The sequence below is a fragment of the Lissotriton helveticus genome, chromosome 1_1 (assembly GCF_964261635.1).
Source record: "Lissotriton helveticus chromosome 1_1, aLisHel1.1, whole genome shotgun sequence".
NCBI classification, from domain to species: domain Eukaryota; kingdom Metazoa; phylum Chordata; class Amphibia; order Caudata; family Salamandridae; genus Lissotriton; species Lissotriton helveticus.
In genome coordinates, this window is record NC_136057.1 from 388,514,491 (window position 1) to 388,534,710 (window position 20,220).

At 50.1% G+C, this 20,220-nt stretch overlaps 2 protein-coding genes across 2 annotated transcripts in view; both read left to right on the top strand.

Annotated features, from left to right (window-relative positions):
• Positions 1-20,220, top strand: part of FKBP4 (FKBP prolyl isomerase 4) — a 503,272-nt gene that overhangs the window by 477,462 nt on the left and 5,590 nt on the right. The gene's annotated exons all lie outside the window — the stretch shown is intronic.
• LOC144829009 (uncharacterized) lies at positions 13,666-15,683 on the top strand. The gene is made up of 2 exons (XM_078688141.1): positions 13,666-13,816; positions 14,276-15,683. The coding sequence occupies exons 1-2, from the start codon at positions 13,666-13,668 to the stop codon at positions 15,079-15,081; spliced, it is 957 nt and encodes a 318-aa protein (XP_078544267.1). The 3' UTR covers positions 15,082-15,683.

The window sequence follows — 20,220 nt, forward strand, 5'->3', positions numbered from 1 at the left end:
GATTATATACAGGAACAGGTCGTGAACTATCATTTTAAATAAGGCGATTCTCCCCATGGAGTTAAGTGGAAGAGTTTGCCATCTACTATAGTCCTCCTTGGTTTTCTTAACTAATGGGCTAATGTTGAAAGACCATACTAGGTCTGGGAGCAACGCGATCCTAATTCCCAAATACTTAAAGGACAGGCATATTATAGGGATGGTTGACTGCCAGTCTATGCATTCCCTCTACGTGTGAAGAGGCACCAATGTTGATTTAGCAGGATTCAGGCGTAGGCCTGAGACCTGTTCGAAGGTGCGAAGAATTTGGAGGCACCTGGTCCCAGAGTGTGCTCGGTCAGCTAGGAAAAGCAGGACATCGTTTGCGTAGAAAGCAATCCGGTCCTCATGAGCTCCCCTCCAGCTCAATCCTTGGATCTGTGTGTCTGTTCGGATGAAGCAGGCTAACAGCACTATCGCGAGGGCGAAGAAGAGGGGTGACTGGGGGCATCCTTGCTTCGTCCCGCTCCAATAGGGAAGACCTCTGAAAGGGCTTAGTTAATGAGCACTCTTGCCGTGGGGTTGGAGTGAAGAACCCGTACCAGGCGACAAATGTTGTTCCCTGCCCGCCACATCTAGCACCTCCTCCAAATATCGCCAGTCGACCGTGTCAAAGGCTTTTTCAAAAATAAACCAACAGAAAAGCTCATCAGTGGGTGAGAAGATGTTGGTGGGCCAGGGCCATGTGGAGGCGCCGAAGACAGTGCCTCGTGCTAAGGAGTACAAGAATCAAAAAAGGGCATTGACTCCTTACTCAGAAAGGCTGAGTCCAACTGAACTTATTAAACAAAACAAAAGCCAATCCTGGAACGTTAATCCAACAACAATAAAGTTTCAAAGACAAGCTGCTTTGATTAAAGCAAAAACAACCTATTTATATTTCAAGCAAATTTATTCTTATTTTGTGAAATAATCGTTTTTCTTTTTAGCACACGGTTTGTCGTGCATGGAAAATACAAAATACAAAATGCATAGTTATATGTACATTATATACAAACTAATAAATCCACAATTTCAAACACACTTGGCCATACATTCGTACACCATCCTTTCACAACAATAGAACAAAAAATAATAAAAAACAATAAAAAACAGTGCGTCGAAGCATCGGAAAATAAATCAGTCCAAAATATTTCTTTTCATATTTTTGCAAGCTTATTGTTGTTGTAATTGTCACAAGATCTCTTGTGAACCCAAATAAATGCAAAATGAGATTGACCAGATGCTGGACGAAAAATGGTCGACGCGTTTCAAACCCCTGTAAATAGGGTGGGGTTCTCCTCAGGACCGGATTGGTTCTGAAACAATAAAAATGACTGGCTTTAGCGCATATGTATGGAGCATAAACAACTATAAGAAAGAAGGGATCAACTCCCTGTGTTCAGCTGAGGCTGCCTACCTTATTCCAAAAAAGAACGCAACCAATGGTGGACAGTTAAGTTTCCCAATGGAGTTGTATTTTCCCAAAAGATGTAGTGCCAGCAACTGTGCGGAAAGAACAACAAACGCGACAACATTTACTAATGTGTCACACTTTCCCATTCATACGATACATTCGTGGGCAGTTGCGAGATGATGCAGGCAGCCTTTGTACTTACCCGGTAATGCACAGTTCCACGTTTGCTGCGCTGTCATTAGTTTTAAGGGCGTCGGCTCCTGTTCTGTAAAAATGGAGCGAAATAAGCGTTAGCTATCTGGCGCTTCAAGGGCTGGCTTAACGATTGACCGCAGCGCGGTATAACGTACCAATGCGGGACGAAGGGAGCAGTCCTTCTCCTTAGGCGGTTTCCATGTTTCGTGCTAAGGAGTGGCATGAAGCCGCACTGGTCCGGATGGATGAGCTTACTGAGGACTGGTCAGAGGCACTGGGCCAGGATCATCACGTAAAGTTTGACTTCTGTGTTTTTTAAGGAGATCGGATGGTAGTCCGAGCAGGAGGCCTAAGTGGGTTGTGATTTAGGAATTAGGAATGACTACCACTGTTGCTGTATCTGTTTCAGGTGGAAAAGCGCCTTTCTCCACCACCTTAGTATATAGGCCTTGGAGGTGGGGTATCTGTATGATGCGTAGTTTTCCAGTGGGAATCAATCTGGGCCAGGTGTCTTACGGAAGCGACCAGGGAGTTGGCGTCTCATATTTCCTCCCCCGTGAGGGGCAGATCTAGTTTGGCCTCTTCTACTTATGCTAGTCGGGGGAGTTGGGCTACACCTATTTGTGTCAGTACGGGGGCTATTGTTGCGGACCGGGTACCGCCTTGCTGGTACTCGACCTCTGGGACTATACGGTCCACCAGGGGTAGTGATGCCAGCCAGTGGAGTGTCTACCTGTTTTTGCCCGCCAGCCGTATATGCGGGCTACCGAGGACTTCCACATTCATTTTGCTGATTCAAGCTTTTATTTTGTCTCTCAACAGCTTGAGTTGTCGGCACTCCCTCCCTTTCTCTTGCCGACTCAGATAAGGTCTGCTCCAAGTGGATCGCCTGGGCTTCTAGGAGGGTGATCAGCTCTCCTGTGCCAACCGCTGGGCCTTCAGTTGTCCCTTGGCAAAGCCTCGGATTGGGGCTTTGCCTGCCTCCCAGAGTGTGCCTGGGGAGGGGACTGGGTTTTGGTTGGTGAGAAAGTATTGTTGTAGTTCTTCCCGGATTGCCTTCCGAAATTTGTTGTCTTGAAGAAACCAGACGTTCAGCCTTCAAATGTGGAGTAGGGCATCAGAGTGGCCCCCCACTCGGAAGAGAATGGGAGAGTGGTCCGATATGCCATGGCAGAGGATGCTGATATCCATGACTTCATAGCAATCCGGCGCAGGCATGAATACCTTATCGATACGTGCATGGGTATGATGGGCCTCAGAGGTATGAGTATATTGGAGTGTTTTGGGATTCCATGTCCTCCAGACGTCACATACTCCTAGCTTTGCTGTCCATTCTGTTATTCTCTTAGCCTGCAGTGTCCTATTTGGGGAAGGTGTGCATGTGGTGTCTATGGATGGTTGCAGGACCTCATTAAAGTCTCCTCCAATTACTGTTAAGCCCAGGGGCAGGAAGGATATAGTGTCGCTGGTGATGCTCAAGGTGGATGTCAGGGTTGCCGGAGGCACGTAAAGTGATACTAGGTTGACGGCCACTCCTCCCAGAGTCCAAGTCAGAGCCACAAAGCGGCCTTGAGGGTCTCTGGATATGTTAGTAGGTACTAAGAAAAGGGCACATGAAAGAAGGATTGCCACTTCGCACCAGCCTCGCTCGAATCCGTAGTGCCAGCCTCGCTCGAATCCGTAGTGCCAGCCTCGCTCGAATCCATGTCTCGCAAGAAAGGATAATGATTACCCATGAGATGTCTCTTGGAGCAGTAGGGCGTCCGGGGTGAACCTCTGGACATACCTCAAAACGGCTATACGCTTCACTTTGTGGAGAAGCTCGTTGACATTCTGGGAGAGCATTCGTAGTGGCTCCCCCTATATGTTAATTGTGTCCTAGTTTGTGTGTGGGGTACTGAACGGTCAATGGTGTATCTGACCTGGTGGGCCAGAGTGATCAATGGTGAGAGTTAAGCAGAGGCCTAGTCTTTTGTCTTGAGCGCCATGTGTGCATACGTTTACAATGAGTAACTGGGTGCTACGGCAGACTGACCAGATTAAAACAGAGCTGAGGCAACGGTCCTATTCCCCTGCCCTATACTTCTGTAAAGGAAGCATCTATTGCCCTTGGAACAGTAGTTACAAGAAGAACTAAACTACAGCGCTTAGCGTGGGAGCTGCTTGATGTACCCCTCCATGCATCAGGGTATGTTCGTCTTGATGATAGTCTTGCTGGTCGCACCATCTCTGCTTAATAATCAAGTCTGGCGATTTCTTGAGAGAGTTCTTATCTACATGACGGAATTTGCTTTTGAGTTAGCTTTCTGTAAGATTGTCAGGCTTTGTGAAAGTTTGGTGTCTACGGACCCCACATCTGGAAGCATATGGGAGCACCCATCAACTGTAGCCCTCTCAATGGACTGCATGCGTTCGTTCCGGGGTCGCGGTGGTGGTGGGCCAGGTGGCGAACCAGAGACGTGGGTGACAGCAGTGGGTGAGGTGGATACTCCTCTACTGATGCCCGACCCCTGCAGGAGCGGGTGCGCTGCCTCTGGGACTGGTCACACGCAGGTGCTGCGTCTTGAGGGGACAAAAACTATGTTGTCAGATCGGTTGCCTTTGGCCGTTGCCGTTGGAGGGTATGTTCCCCCCCTCAGCCTCACTCCGTATGGGACTCAGTCTGGCTCTCCACTGGCTCTGCGGGAGAGTGGGGGATTTTGTGGGCACCGCCTCCCAACCCGGCCGGGCGTGATCAGGCTTCCCTCTTCAGGCACCTCTGTGCGCACAGGGCAGTTCCTCTATTAAGCCTTTGTGGATAGGGGCTTGTTTTGCTCCTAGGCCCCACCTGCACAGGATGTCACAGCTCTATTCCAAGCGAGAGTCTCCTCTGCGATGGCTGTAGCTCCGGTGCAGCAGGGGAGGCCACCGCCCCTCCGATTCGCTGGCACCTGCCAGCGGGTCTTTGATGGATTGGCGCTGCCCCGGCGGTATTCCCAAGGTGTCCGGGCCACAGTATATGGATCTCCAGTTCCCGATGTGGGTCAAAACCTCCTCTGTCTGAGTCACCCAAGAATCCTATGCTCCACAGGATGGAACGACAACTGGATGTGGCCCACCGCCTCCTCTGCTCAACGATCTCCTCCCTGGCTCCTACACCAGGAATGACCCCTGTGCATCCAGGGAGGTGGGATGGATGAGCGCAGTCCGGGGGATGGGGGCGGCTTCTATGTGGGTGTCCCCCTCTGCCTCCTCTTTATTTTAGGACTCCTTCAGGGGTATGGGGGGGGGCATCTTCAAACTATGGCCTCCGGCAACTCTTCCCCATTCCACCTCTCCATCAGGCTTGTGCCTCTGCTGGGAAGGGAGACTGGGGGGGTGCAGAGGTGCCGGTTCTGTCACTTCTTTTCCGTCGCAGGTACAGGCAGCTGGGTTTCTCCTTCCTGCTGGGACATAAGCAGAGGCCCTCATGCGTGGTGCATGGATCACCCAATGTCCCTGGTTCAGGTCCTGCACCACGCATGGCACACTTCATGCCGCTGGCCCTGGGTCCCAAACTCACCGCATTCAGCTTGTCAGTCAAGGGACCGGCCCATGGAGCTCCGCTGCCATCCACCGTCACGCTGCCTCTGCCAGTTGACCCGTGGATATCTGACACAATGCAGCGGTGCCTCAGAGCCATGGGCCAGGCTTCATCGCAGACCTCTATCTGCCTCAGCGTGGGCCAGGGTCACACCGCCACCATTTTGTCTCTGGCTGACCACAGCTGAGTTGCTGCACTTCGGGGTCTTTTCAGGGTTCCGCTCCAGTCGCTGCTGCTGGCTTAATGCATCGGGTGAGTGATGCCAATGTTTTGTGCTGGTAGACCTTTGGATTCGGAGCGGATGATGGAGGGGTCCAGGACACTCTTAGAGTGCGACCGTCATCTTGCCGCTCCAAGCCACGCTCCCGCTACTGACAGTGCTTAAACAGGGATCTAGGGACACAATAGTAATTTGGAAACCCGGTTTCATTCTTCACGATATCACACACACACGAACTGCACTAAAAGAACACGTTATGCTTTAAAGTGTTTATTTCAACTGTCTCTTCCTGTTATAGCACATCTGAAATCATACAACATATTATTAAAACTGCACTAATGTATGTTGTGAACAATAGACCCAGAAGACTGGATGGTAGCGTTGGACTTGCAGGGCGCTTATTTCCACATCCCTGTCATGCCGGCCCACCGGCATTACCTGCGGTTCACGGTAGGCCACGTGCACTTTCAGTTTACTGTGTTCCCCTTTGGCCTTACCAGCGCCCCACGGGTGTTCACGAAAGTGATGGCGGTGGTCGCAGCTCATCTGCGCAGGTTAGGGGTTTCAGTCTTCCCCTATCTCGACGACTGGTTGTTGAAGGCGGGCTCGCCCCAAACAGTCGTCTCCCACCTCCAGACTACGGCCGACCTCCTGCACTTGCTGGGGTTCTCCATCAATGTGCCGAAGTCACACCTGTGCCCCTCGCAGAGGCTCCTTTTTTAATCGGAGCGGTTCTGGACTCAGCGCAGTTTCGGGTTTATCCCCCCCGGTTTATCCCCCCCAACAGCGGGTGCGGGATGTCCAGGCTCTGCTTCCGGTCTTTCAGCCTTTATCCCGAGTCTCGGTCAGGTTGACGCTGCGGCTCCTGGGGCTGATGGCCTCCTGCATCCTTGTGGTGCATCAAGTCCTGTGGCGGATGCGGGCTCTGCAGTGGGACGGGGCTCTGCAGTGGGACCTGAAGTTTCAATGGGCACAGCATCAGGGCAACCTGTCCGACTGCGGCCGGATCTCAGAGGGCACTGCGAAACAGTTGCAGTGGTGGCTCACGAACCACGATTGGGTCAGCGGCAGATCTCTCTCCCTTCCCCAACTGGAGCATGTTGTAGTGACAGATGCGTCCCTCCTGGGATGGGGAGGCCACATGGGAGAGAGGGAGATCAGAGGTCTCCGGCGGAGTCCCGGCTCCACATCAACCTTCTGGAGCTGTGGGCGATCCGTCTTGCACTGAAAGCATTCCTTCCCTCTGTCCGGGGAAGTGTAGTGCAGGTGTTCACGGACAACACCTCCGCCATATGGTAATACAACAAACAGGGCGGGGTGGGTCGTGGACCCTTTGTCAGGAGGCTCTGCGCCTCTGGACATGGCTGGAACACCAGGGCGTCACCCTGGTGGTTAAACATCTGGCAGGTTCCCTGAACGCCAGGGCAGACGAACTCAGCCGCTGGTGCATGATGGATCACGAATGCCGTCTGAACTCTGACGTGGCGCAAGGTCTCTTTCATCAGTAGGGAGAGCCTTTGTTAGATCGATTCGCCACCGAAGAGAACGCGTAATGTCATTAGTTCTGCGCGTTGGAATTTCCATGGCGGCACTCGCTTGGCGCCGCTTTTCGTCATGAGTGAAGCTGCGGTCTGTTGTACGCCTTTCCGCCTATACCACTTCTGCCCAAAGTCCTGAAGAAGATCAGGCGAGACCGGGCCCAAGTCATCCTTGTGACACCAGTTTGGGCACGAAGATACTGGTATCCCGAGCTCCTCAGCATGTCAGTCGATCCCCCGATTCGTCTGCCCCTTCAGGAGGACCTTCTGTCGCTGCAGCAGGGGACGGTCCTCCACCCGAACCTGTCCAGCCTCCACCTCCATGCGTGTAGATTGAGCGGCAGCAGTTGAGGCCATTTGACTTGCCTCCTGAAGTCTGTGATGTGATTCTGGCAGCCAGGCGTCCCTACACAAAATCGGTATACGCCTGCAGGTGGAACAAATTTGTGGCATGGTGCACAGCAAAGGCTGTGGATCCTCTCTCTGCCCCCCCCTTTCAGAGGTTCTCCTCTTCCTTCTTCCTCTTGCCCAGCAGGGTTCTGCTCTGGGCACTTTTAAGGGCTTCCTCTGTGCCATTTCTGCCTTCTTGATCAGCCTTCTCTTTTCAAGTCTCCCGTTGTCAATAGATTCTTGAAGGGCATCACGCACATGTTTCCTTCTGTTCCTTTCGTGATGCCTCAGTGGGACTTGAACCTTGTTGTAACCCATCTGATCTATCACATCTGTGCGCTCCTTTCGAGCCACTTCACAATTGCCCTCTTCGTCTTCTGACTCTCAAGACTGCATTCCTGGTTGCCATCACCTCTGCCAGGAGAGTGAGTGAGCTCCAGGCTCTATCTTCTAAGCCTCCTTTCCTTTCTGTCCATCCAGACAAGGTTGTTTTAAGAACGAGCCCTTCTTTCCTGCCCAAGGTGGTTACGGCCTTTCACATCGGGCAGTCCATCACCTTGCCCACCTTCTTTCCGCTTCCGCATCCCTCGAAAGAGGAAGAGAGGCTCCACCGTCTGGACCCAAAACGTGTGCTCTCCTTCTACCTTGATAAATTAAACAGACAGTATCCCAACAGGTATTGTTTTTAGAGACAATTATGCACATATGCCGGAAGCATTACCGCAAAAAAAATTAGGAGACTTGATACAAATTAGATATTATGATTGTTATTCATCATATATTTAAACAAACAATATTAGGGAGGGAAAAATACAGTTTAAGCAGCACTGTATAGAATAAATCAAAAACAGCCTAAAATTGCACTTGGTGCTTGAACATGTGCAATTGACATAGGTGGCGACGCAAGTGACAAGGTGGACAGCGTGAGCGGCGCAAGGTGGACAATAGTGTAAATTATATACAGTGAGTAAGAGCGTATGACAAGGATGATATAAATTGCACGAGTGACTGGTTTTAAATTCACAATGAGTCATAGGAGAGTTGCGCCGTGTTTTGCGCTGTGTGGTCATCGGGATTTCGATCCTCTTCAATTGGGATCATCTTCAGGACGGGGCTGTTCGATTTGACGGTTGCTTTGTATATCGGCGGTACGCGCATAGAATTGTAGATGAGACTTTCAGGTGGAGGCGGGGATCTTCCAGAAGTACTTGGGTGGGGAGTTGATATCAAGGAGCCATAGGTGACTGGAACACCGTGGCGGGACGTCTGGAGTTTGATAAGTCAAGGCGTCCGGAGGGGAATCGTGGGTCCTGCATCGGCAGCGGTAGTCAGCGGATCAGGGTGTCCGGGGGATTGAAATGTAGCAGATCCTGAGTAAATCTTTGGACTGCTGTGGAGTTGATCAGGGGGCCGGGCTGCATCTACCTTGATCGCACACGCCATTTCCGGGTGGATGACCAGCTCTTTGTTGGTTACGTGGGCACGAAGAAGGGACGGGCGGTGCACAAACAGACAATCTCTCGGTGGGTCGTGTTGTGCATCAAGGTCTGTTACTTCTTGGCTAAGAAGGCGCCCCCGCTTGTGCTGAGGGCCCATTCCACTCGGGCCACGGCGGCTACTACTGCCCTGGGTCGGGGAGTCCCCTTGCAGGACATCTGTCAGGCAGCTACGTGGGCCTCGCTGCGCACGTTTGCTAGACACTACTGCCTGGACAGCCAAGTCCGGAGAGATGGCTTTTTCAGCCGTTCCGTTCTCCAGGACTTTCTGGTATCATCTTGGTCCGTCGACCCACCACCCGGGTTGGTATTGCTGGGGTATCTATTCTAAGGTAAGGAATCAAACACTAACCTGTTTCTTTCAGATGCACAAGTTACTTACCTTCTGTAACAATATATTTGTAAGAAACAGTAGTTAGTGTTCGATTCCTTACCGCTGCTTTGATCAGTTGACTTCTCTTGAAATGTCCAGCCGGCTATGACGGAAATCCCCTTACGTTCTCGCCTCTTAGGTGATAACACAGACTCAGCGATTGAGCACTAATAAAGGAGTCTGTCGACCACCAGATATTTTGGTTCCACCATGGCATTTCCTCATTTGCACTCCTCTTTTCGCCCCCTCTGTGACCACAGTAGGTGTTCCCAGCTGTGTCCGCATTACCAGCCATACCCCCAAAGTCACCAGGCCTCCGCGCCTTTTCGTGGGCTTCGGAACCACAACCAGCATGCTGTACAGTCCCCCTCCTCTCCAGCTGCTGCAGCCTCTTTGCCCCTTTAGCATGCCCTCCACACAACATAGCCATGCTGTTTTGGTGTCAGAATCGAGCACTATCTACTCTGATGGCAAGCAGTAACCCCAGAAAAGTAATTCAAATTATCCAAAGGGCTTCCCTTCACAGAAATCCTTCTTCCTTTGCCAGCTTACCCAGAACAGCTGAAGGAGGGCCATCAATTTTTGCTCCGTCAGAAGGTGCAGACTGTTAGCTAAAGGAGCCATTGAGCAGTGCCACAGGAGGCCTCCGCTCCTTACTAGTTGTGTGCCTCCCTCAGCGCCTTTCCGAGATAAGAGAAATTCAAAATTCTCACTTTCGCTCAGGTCTGGCCCGGCCTGGAGACTGGATTGTTGCGTAGTACTTGCAGGATGCTTACTTTCAAATCATAATCCTGCAGCCGTTACCTGCGGTTCACAGTGGAGCACAGCCAATTCAATTTAGCTTTGCTTCCCTTCGGCCTCACCAGTGCCCCCGCATGTTCACAAAAGTGATGGTTGCTGCTCACTTTTGGAGGTTAAGGGATCCAGTCTTCCCCTGTTTAAATGACTGGCTCCTGAAGGTGGGCTCACCCCGGCAGTCATCACCCACACTTAGATTACGATGAACCTCCTACATTCGCTGGTGTTCACTATCAACCTGCTGAAGACACGCCTGACTCGTCTGAGATGAGCCCTTTCATTTGAGCTATTTAAGACACAGTGCAGTTCCGTACTTACCGTCTGGAGTGGGTCTATGCCATTAGGACTATGACCCTGATGTTTTAAACTCTGTCCTGCATTTTGGTGAGACTGACTGAGTCTGCTGGGTCTGATGGCTTCCTGCTGGGGAAGCATGCCCAATGCCACATGCTGACTCTAAAGTCCCAATGGGCGCAGCACCAGGAGAATCATTCTGCCCTGCTCCAGGAGATTGTAAAGGATATGCATTGGTGGTTAATGAACCACCATTGAAACAATGGCAGAACTCTGTCCTTTCCCCCACCTGAAACGGACAGTGGTGACTAACGCATTACTTCCGGGTTGGGGAAGCCACCTTGGAGAGGTGGAGATCAAAGGACTCTCGTCTCCAGCAGAGTCCCAGCTCCACATCAGCCTTCTGGAGCAGAGGGCGATTCGCTCGGCATCGAAAGCCTTCCTCCCATCCATCCATTGAATGTTGTTTCAAGTGTTCAGACAACACCACAACAAAGTAGTATTGCAGCAAACTGGGCAGAGTGGGGTCATGGACCTCTGGACCAGGCTGAAGCAACAGGACATCTCCCTAGTCATGCCGCATCTGGTGAGCTATCTTAATGCCAGAGCAGGAAATTCAGCCACTGCTGCCTTGCAAATCACAAATGCTGTCTACGCTGGTGCAAGGTCTATTTTGAGAATGGGAAGAACCTTCGCTTGATCTGTTCACCACCAGTGAGAATGCGCAATGTCAGCACTTCTGTGTTGGACTTTCTAAAGCTGCTCTTGTTTGCAGACCCATTCAGTTTAGACTGGAACCTGGGGCTTCTGCCTGCCTTTCTGATGATACAGCTCCTGCCCCTTGTTCTCAAGAGGATCAGAACCGACCAGACCCAAGTCATCTTAATGGCTCCAAACTGGGCAAGGAGAGTTTGAGCATCTGCCCTCCAATCAGGCTGCCTCTTCAGAAGAACCTCCTCACATAGCACCAGGTTAGGATCCTGCTTCTGCCTCTTCAGGAGGACTTCCTGCTGCAGCAGCAGATAAGGGTCCTGCCCCGAACCTCCAAACAATGCACCTTCATGTTTAGAGATTGTGTCAACAATTGAATGCCTTTGATTTTACTCTTGAGATTTGCAATGTCATCTTGGCAGCCAGGCATCACTCAACAAAATTGTATTTGCCTGCCGTTAGGACACATTTGTGGCTTGGTGCTCTTCTCGTCCTGTTCATATGCTTTCACCCCCCTTGTCAGAGGTTTTGCTGTTTGTGCTGTCTTTTGCCTGGCAAGGCCTTGACCTGGGTAACCATTAAAGATTACCTTTCAGCCATATCTGCTTGTTTCTGGTTGCCGGATCACCTCCCACTATTACAGTCCCCCATTGTTACTAGTTCTCTTAAGGACTTGCCACATTTGTTACCCCAGTATTGGAACTTTCATAGATTCCCATGCTTTGTATCATTCCCCATCGTTGGAATGGGAGTCTCAGTAACAAAAATACCATAGCTGTAGGTACAAAAGACCAAGGAAAAAGGCCTAGGCCTAATTCTCTTTTGTAGCATATCACCCTCTTTGTGTAAAAGAGACCAAACTTAGGCCTCAGCCAATCAGAAGTGCCTCACCCCTTAGAACCTTCCTGGAGGAACCTCAGTGCCTCAGATTTTCTACCGCACGTGGTGCTTAGGGAGTTTCCTTTGAACTCTGCTCAACTTCTACTCTTCAAAGGATTTACTTCAGGATTTTTTCTTCAGAATCTTTCAGATTCACTTCAGGATTGTTGGCTGCCTTCCAGGATGACAGAAATGGAGAAGAAAAAAGCCCTTTTCAAACCATGTTCCACCTGTGGCAAGAAAAGGCTTTTTGTGGAGGATAAGCACAAAGACTGCATTTATTGCCTCTATCCTGACCACTAGGCTGCGGACTGTAAGATCTGTCGCACCTTTTCGACCAAGACCCTCCGGGACCGTGAGGGTAGACTCTTGACATGGCTCCAGAAGCTGAAATCCAGGAAGGAGACTGTCTCTAGTGACAGTGAGGATGCAGCGTCGATGTCTTCTTCAAGAAGGTCAGTGAAGAGGGGTAGGGGTTCCCCTTCTCCTTCTATGGAAAGATCTTCGAAGGCTTCAAAAAAGACCCCCAGTGAGTCTGAGAGCCCAGGTCCTAGCAAATATTCTCACCGAGATGTAAAGGAGAGGGTAGGACCTGCTACGCCTTCTAAAGGTGAGAAGACTGTCACAGACTTCAAAAAACCTTCATCCCAGTCTTCTGAGAGGAGTTCCAAGTCCTCAACGACGAAGACGTCGACGGCGGATGTTCCGTCGACGAAAAAATCGAACTCGGGATTGATGTCGTTGGCGATCCAGTCGACAGGGGTTTCGTCGACGAAGGTACCGTCGACGGAGAATTTACAGTCGACGACGACGAAGGTGCCGACGACTAAGGTGCCGACGACAACATTTACAATCTCGCTGACGGCGATGGTGCCGACTTCGACAATAACAACGTCGACGACGACGGTCTCGTCTACGATGACGACTTTGACAGTGACAACGGCTGGCGTGTCGACGGTTTCATAGTCGACGACCCCGATCTCGTCGACGCGTATACAACCGTCGACGATATTGTCCTCTGAAAAAAGAATTACCATTTCTGTGACCCGAATCACGCCAGAGATGACTTCTCCGAGGAGTGTGTCTCCCCTACTGCCAACCATGCTTTTTCAAGAAGGGGAGTCAGAGGAGGATGATCAGGACTCGTACAGCTATGCCAATAGTCCCACCCAACTTCTAGTCAAATTCCAGGACACTGACTCTGAGGGCGAATACGGCCACGAGGAAGTTGGTCATCATCAGTCGGCCCAGTCGCAACACCATTCTGAGCAGGAAATGGTTACAGTGCCATCTTCTTTTCTCCAAGATCTGCATAAGATGCTGCAGGACTATAAATCTAAGACGAGTAGGCCTATTCCGGTTCCGTCAACGCCTGCTACGCCTGCAGGGACTTCAGCCTCATTAGTGACGCCTAATTTTCCGGCTTAAGTTTCCCCTCGGCCTCAAATGTCCTTCCATCAGGATTCCTCCGGGTTACAAGAGGCCCATGGTGATTCCTCGGATGAGGATCAGCAGTCGGATCATAACTCTATTCCAAATACTGAATATGATGAATATATCATTCCAGATCCCTCATCACCAGTCCCGGATCCGGCGGATTCCCCGCCAGCGGACATTGGGGGCTTCCATCAGCTGATGGAAAGAACTGCTGCAATATTCAAATTAGCCATGCCTAAGGTTACTACAGATTGTTTCTTATATGATTTCAAGGAACCTTTTAGGAAATAGGTCCATTCCTATTGTGGATCATTTGTGGAAGGAGGGCCTAAAGGCTATGAAGAACCCGGCGACTGTGGTCCCTGTGCTACCGCGTCTGGATAAAAAATACAAGGCACCCGATGATGGACCGGGTCATCCAAGCCGGGCCTTAACGGGTCATCCAAGACCAGACTCTGTGATCTCGCAGGCAGCGCAGAGGAAATCCCGTAACTCCTCTGCTCCCTTAACAACTCCTCCGGACAAGGAAGGGCGGAGGTTGGATAATGTGGGGGAAGAGAGTCTCGTAGATGGCAAGTTTGCTGGTGCGAGCGGCTAATACCCTAGCGATCTTGGGTAGGTACGACCGCCAGCTTTGGTGTGATGTCGCCCCATACCTTGACCAGCTGCCTCCGGAGTCTACGTCTGAGGCAAAGAAGATCTTGCAGGAGGGAGAAGCAACGTCGATGGAAATCATTGACTGACTGTGCAATGGATATTGCGACGACGGCGTTCCGTTCATTGGCTGGGGCGGCAGTCCTCCGTCGCCAAGGATGGCTCAAAGCTACTTCGTTTCGGCCTGAGATCCAAAACAAGGTCCTGGATCTTCCCTTTGATGGTGAGGCATTATTCGGCAAACTCATTGACGTTACTCTGCAAGAAATAAAAAAGGACACGGAGACTGCCAGGTCCTTGGGGTTCCTTCAATACCGAAAGTCTCCTTTTAAGGGATCCAGAGGTAGAGGTGGTAACTACAGAGGATCCTTTCAACAACAACGCTATTCCACCACGGGCTCAGGTTCCCAGCAATACCGTCAGCCTTATCAACAGCGGCAAGGCCAGTCTACCAACTACTCCAGGCCTTACAATACGGGAAAACAGGCTGGCCGAGGACGAGATTCGTCCAAGCGCCAATAGCGGCCTCCTGGCTCTTCCTACTGGACCCTCCTTCAAGAAATCATCAGTTGGAGGCAGGGTCACCAAATACCTTCAAAACTGGTCCAGGATAACATCGGACCGTTGGGTGCTCAACATCATTCGGAAAGGGCATACCTTGGAATTCACGCAAGTCCCTCCACCCAAGCCCCTGGCAGCCATTCCATCGAAACACCAGCGTCTCCTGCGGCTCGAGGTCCAACAGATGCTCCGGAAGGGAGCGATAGAGCCGGTCCCCTCAAACCAAAGGGGGCAAGGATTTTATTCCAGGTTCTTCCTGGTGAGGAAGACGCTAGAGAAGTGGCGCCCCATTTTCGACCTTAGTAAGCTAAACCCCTATCTCATCTCCCTGTCCTTCCGGATGGTCTCTCCCCAGGACATCTTTAAGCTTATCAGCCCGGGGGATTTCATGGCCACGCTCGATCTCGAGGATGCGTATTTCCACGTTCCGATTCACCCAGCACACAGAAGGTTTCTGCGATTCACAGTAGCCAAGAGCCATTTTCAGTTCAGGGTTTTACCCTTTGGACTCCTCTCAGCCCCAAGAATTTTCACATAGGTGCTGGCGCCAGTAGCAGCTTTGCTGCGAAGGAACCATTTTCAGGTCTTCCCCTACCTGGACGACTGGTTACTGAAAGCTCCGTCCAGGGAGGCAGCACTGGAGGCTGTTCAAGCTTGTACCAATTTGTTTCAGAATCTTGGACTCACTCTGAACAACGAGAAGTCTTCCCTGGTCCCGTCCAGAAAGGCTCGCTTCCTGGGAGCCATCTTGGATTCATAGCTCTCAAGAGCCTTCCCTACTCCGGAAAGGAGAGAGAAATTACAGACCTTGGCCCAGGACTTACAAACAAGAAACTGTCTTTCAGTACGCCGCTACAAGTCTCTACTGGGAGTAATTTCATCGTGTATCCCACTAATTGGGGGAGAGGAATTTGCCTAACGGCTAGGGCGTTCGACCTCGGACCTGGGGATCTGGGTTCGAGTCTCGGTAACGACGCCAAAACCTCCTGTGATTCTGGGCAAATCACTTAATCTCCCCGTGCCTAAAATGAAAGTGTGTCCTCATGTAACGTAACTGGAAAATATGTAAAGCGCTCTGATACCTGATTCGGTTCGGGTCTAGTTCGCGCTATATAAAACTCTGCAAAAAAAATAAAAAAATCCCCATTGCAGACTAAGAATGCGTCCTCTGCAGGAGCAACTAGACAACCAGTGGAAACAGGTCCACGGTCCATTTGAGGACAGAGTGACGGTCACTCCAAGGATGAAGGAAGCGGCCTTATGGTGGACAGATCAAGACAACTTGTCCCAAGGTCTATCCTTCGTAAGCGACCCGTCTCCACTAGTGGTAACAACGGACGCGTCATTGGAGGGTTGGGGGGCAGTGATGCAAGACCTGCATGTCAGCGGTCATTGGTCTCCCCAGGAGAAACGCCTCCACATCAACCTGTTAGAGCTCAGGGCGATACGACTGGCTCTGCAAGCTTTCCTTGCCTGGAAGGTTCACAAGTGCTTATCAGGACGGACAACACCACGGCCATGCACTATGTGAACAAGGAAGGAGGAACCAGATCTCATCCATTGTCGCAAGAAGCTCAGCAGATCTGGGAATGGGCGATCCTTCAGAGGATATCGCTGAAGGCAGAACACTTGCCAGGCGTCCTAAACGAAAACGCCAACAGACTGAGCAGGTCATCCTCAGTCAGGCACGAATGGGAATTGAATCAGAGAGTTTTGGAGGAGGTCTTCAGCCAGTGGGGCAGACCGGAAATCGATCTTTTTGCCACTCCGACCAACAAGAAATGCCGGTCTTATGCAAGCAGGCTACCCCATCGAGGTTCTCTGGGGAGTGCGCTTTCGATATCCTCCCATACCTCTGATCCCACGGCTCATCAGGAAGATCAAGGTGGAGCCGTGCAGGATGATCCTGATAGCCCCGGCTTGGCCGAGGCAGTTCTGGTTCACGGAACTCCATCTGCTGTCGATACCCCTCCTCTGCCGTTGGAGGTTCTACCAGATCTCCTCACGATGTCCGAAGGACAAGTTTGGCACCCAGATCCGCAGTCATTACACCTGACTGCATGGCTCCTGAGCAGCGAGAGTTTATGAACCTACCCATATCAAGTGAGATTAAGGAGGTCCTTTCTCAGGCAAGAGCTCCTTCTACGAACAGGACTTACCGTCTTAAGTGGAAGAGATTTTGTTGCTGGTGCAAGAAAGAATCATTTTAGAACACAAGGAAACCCTAATTGGAACCTTAGGACCATGGGTTATTTTGATTATTATAGACAACAGGGGTCCTAGGAAGTTATGATGCAACAAGGAATACTCATATAGACCACAATCAGTGCTATATTGTTTTCGGCGCCCAGCCGGGCGTAAAATTATTTATTAAAGAATAACATAGATTTGTATTGACCTGAAAGGGGTCAATGAATAAACAGTAAGATAGGGTACAGTCCTGTACCTATCCCGCAAGATTGGAAAACCAATAGAGTCAAGTAAGATAGAAAGGAGAAAAGAGGTTTTTCAGGCAAGAAAAAGGAAATTTTTGTAGAGCCAAGGGTGGCTTGCGGTTTCAATAATAAATTTCGCAAAAATACACCCAACAGTGTCAACAATTGATTATACACATTGGGTCACATATAACACTGTTTACAGCGTCGACGTTTCGATCCCTAAGGGCTCTTAATAGAGTGGGATCATCATCAGGACAATTTAAAATCACTGCCTGTATTACAATACGAAAGCCTTCAATGGTCCAGAAATGGTTTACAGAGGCACGATTGTTCTAAAATTCTCTTTCCAGCTTCTATGAAGTGGGTGCTGGCTACAATTCACGCAGCCGTGGGGTAGAAGTTGAACCGGATGTTTACTTCCTGTTTCAGGAGTGGGTTATCTCCTGAACTGCAGTCACACTGCTGGCTATATTTGAGGCAGCCGTGAGCTCGAAGAATTAACGCAATGGTTTCATCCCGGTCGGGAGTGTATTACCTCCTGTGCAGATGCGATGCTCGCGTCTCGATGGAGGCGGCGGTGGGGTGGTGGGAGAAACTCGATGGTCTTCTCCCCCGTCTCGGTGGCAGCGCGAATCCGCAAGAAAGAAAGCATTGATCCTTTCGCTTCCAAGCCTCATCAGATCTTGCTTTATCTGCTGTCCTTGGCCAAGTCGGGACTAGCCCATTCATCGATTAAGGTCCATTTGGCGGCAATATCAAGGTTCAGGAGGACTGGGTCTGGGCCCTCCTTGTGGTCTTCCAGAATTGTCAAGCAATTTCTAAAGGGCTTGTTCAGAGTCTATCCACCAGTGAGACCGCCTCCTCCGACATGGCATCTGAATCTAGTCCTTTCTCAACTCATGAAGGGCCCGTTTGAACCAATCCATCGTTCTGACATGAAATACCTTTCATGGAAATTGGCTCTCCTCCTCGCTCTCACGTCGGCTAGGCGTGTTGGAGAATTGTAGGCCTTGACTATCCAAGAACCTTTCCTTCAATTCAAGAGAAACACTGTCATCATGAGAACTAATCCGAGGTTTATGCCTAAAGTTCCCTCACAGTTCGAAAAACCTCAGTTATTTGTTGCCTTCGGGGGTCCAAGCAAGGGCCTTCCACTATCCAAACAAGGTGTTTCAAGATGGATCACGAGTGCCATTCTGCATTGTCACACTGCTGCAGGAAAACCTCTGACTGGAAAGATTCGAGCACATTCCACGAGATCTGTGGCTTCTTCAACAGCCCTCTTCGTGGGGGTGCAGATCAAAGACATTTGCAGAGCTGCTACCTGGAGCAGCATTCACACGTTTACCAGACATTACTGCTTGGAGTCCTTACAACAAGATGATGCGGCAGTAGGACAGGCTGTCCTGAGGAACCTCTTCCAATGATTGGTGAGCTTTCCTTTCTTTCCCACCTTCCGTCTTTCACATTTTGTATCTTTATGTCATGTTGCCTATTGCTATATTGTGATGATGCAAAATGTGGTTTTGTTGCTAACTGCTTGCTACTCTGATACAAAGCATGGGAATCTATGAGAGTTCCAATACTGGATTAAGAAAACAAGTTACTTACCTGTAACTTGGGTTCCCCAGTATTGGTAACTTTCATAGATTCCCATGCGCCCACCCACCTCCCTGAGGAAAGCTCAGCCTACAACAGATATGGTGTCTAAGTACACAACGGCTATGAAAATCTGAGGCACTGAGGTTCCTTCAGGCAGGTTCTAAGGGGTGAGGCACTTCTGATTGGCTGAGGCCTAAGTTTGGTCTCTTTTAAACAAAAAGGGTGATATGCTACAAAAGAGAATGAGGCCTAGGCCTTTTTCCTTGGTCTTTTGTACCTACAGCTATGGTATTTTTGTTACCGAGACTCCCATTCCGACGACGGGGAATGATACAAAGCATGGGAACCTATGAAAGTTACCAATACTGGGGAACCAAAGTTACAGGTAAGTAACTTGTTTTCTTTCCTACTACCCCTTTCATAATGCCCCAATGAGACCTTAATTTGGTCTTAACCTTCTGTATTGGTTCACCATTTGAGTTCCTGCATAGATGGGAGCTCAAACTTCTAACTCGTAATACTGCCTTCTTGGTGGCAATTTCATCGGCCAGGAGGGTCAGCGAGCTTCAAGCTTTTTTCAATTAACCCTTAATACACCAGCTTTTACCAAGACAGACTGGTTCTTCGGACACATGCCTTCTTTCCTGTCAACCAGAACATTAGCTGCCCACATTTTTTGTCCCACCTCATCCTTCTAAGGAGGAGGAGAGATTCCACCGCCTGGACCCAAAGAAAAATTCATTTCCACATTGATCGTATCAAAGAATATCAGGTGGACAATCGGCTCTTCATTTGGTTCACTGGAGCGAAAAAGGGCAGTGCGGTGCAGAAACCGACCATCTCTTGGATGATTGTACTCTGCATCCAGATGAGCTACGCATTTGCTGAAAAGCAGCCTCCCGTGATGGCTTGCGGGTGCCTTCCACTAGGGCCAAGGCACTGCTACTGCGTTAGAATGTGGTTACTTATTCTGGCCATCTGCCAAACTGCAACGTGGGCGTCCTTCCAAATGTTCACAACTCACTACTGCTTCGGCAGTCTGGTCTGTCAGGACAGGCATTTTGCCTATTCGGTCCTCCAAGAGCCATTAGCAGATCCACCTGCTGGGAGGTTTTCCTTTGATATCTATTCTGAGGCGAGGAATCTGCAGTTAGAAGTCTCTATCAACAAGTTATTTACCTTCGGTAATGGTTATTCTGGTAGTGACTCGAAAAGCAGATTACTTAATAGCCCACTCATTCTCCATTCTGATACCTGGGAAATATTCTGAGGTGAGCAGTCTGCGGTTAGTCTCTACCAGAAAAAATGATACTGTAGGTAAGTAACTTGTTTATCTAGGTGGCCTTGTTTGGACCTCTGGTAGGGTTGCTGCAGATTAGTTCAAAATGTAGTCAATATGGTTCTATTAACCAGGCCAGAGGGGAGGATTTTGGATCAAATGTCACTTTGCCAAAAGCGACAGAAATCTTTGCACGTGTCTTGAAAGGATAATAAAAGTCTAGAAATAAGTGCTTAATTATCTTGTCATTTTGGTGTATGCAAGAAAGAGTAGCTTCGGTAAGAGGACAAACGACCGAAGGCCAGAGCACTTACCAAGCCTGTATGTGGCCCAGAACAGCACGCCGATACCGGAGCAA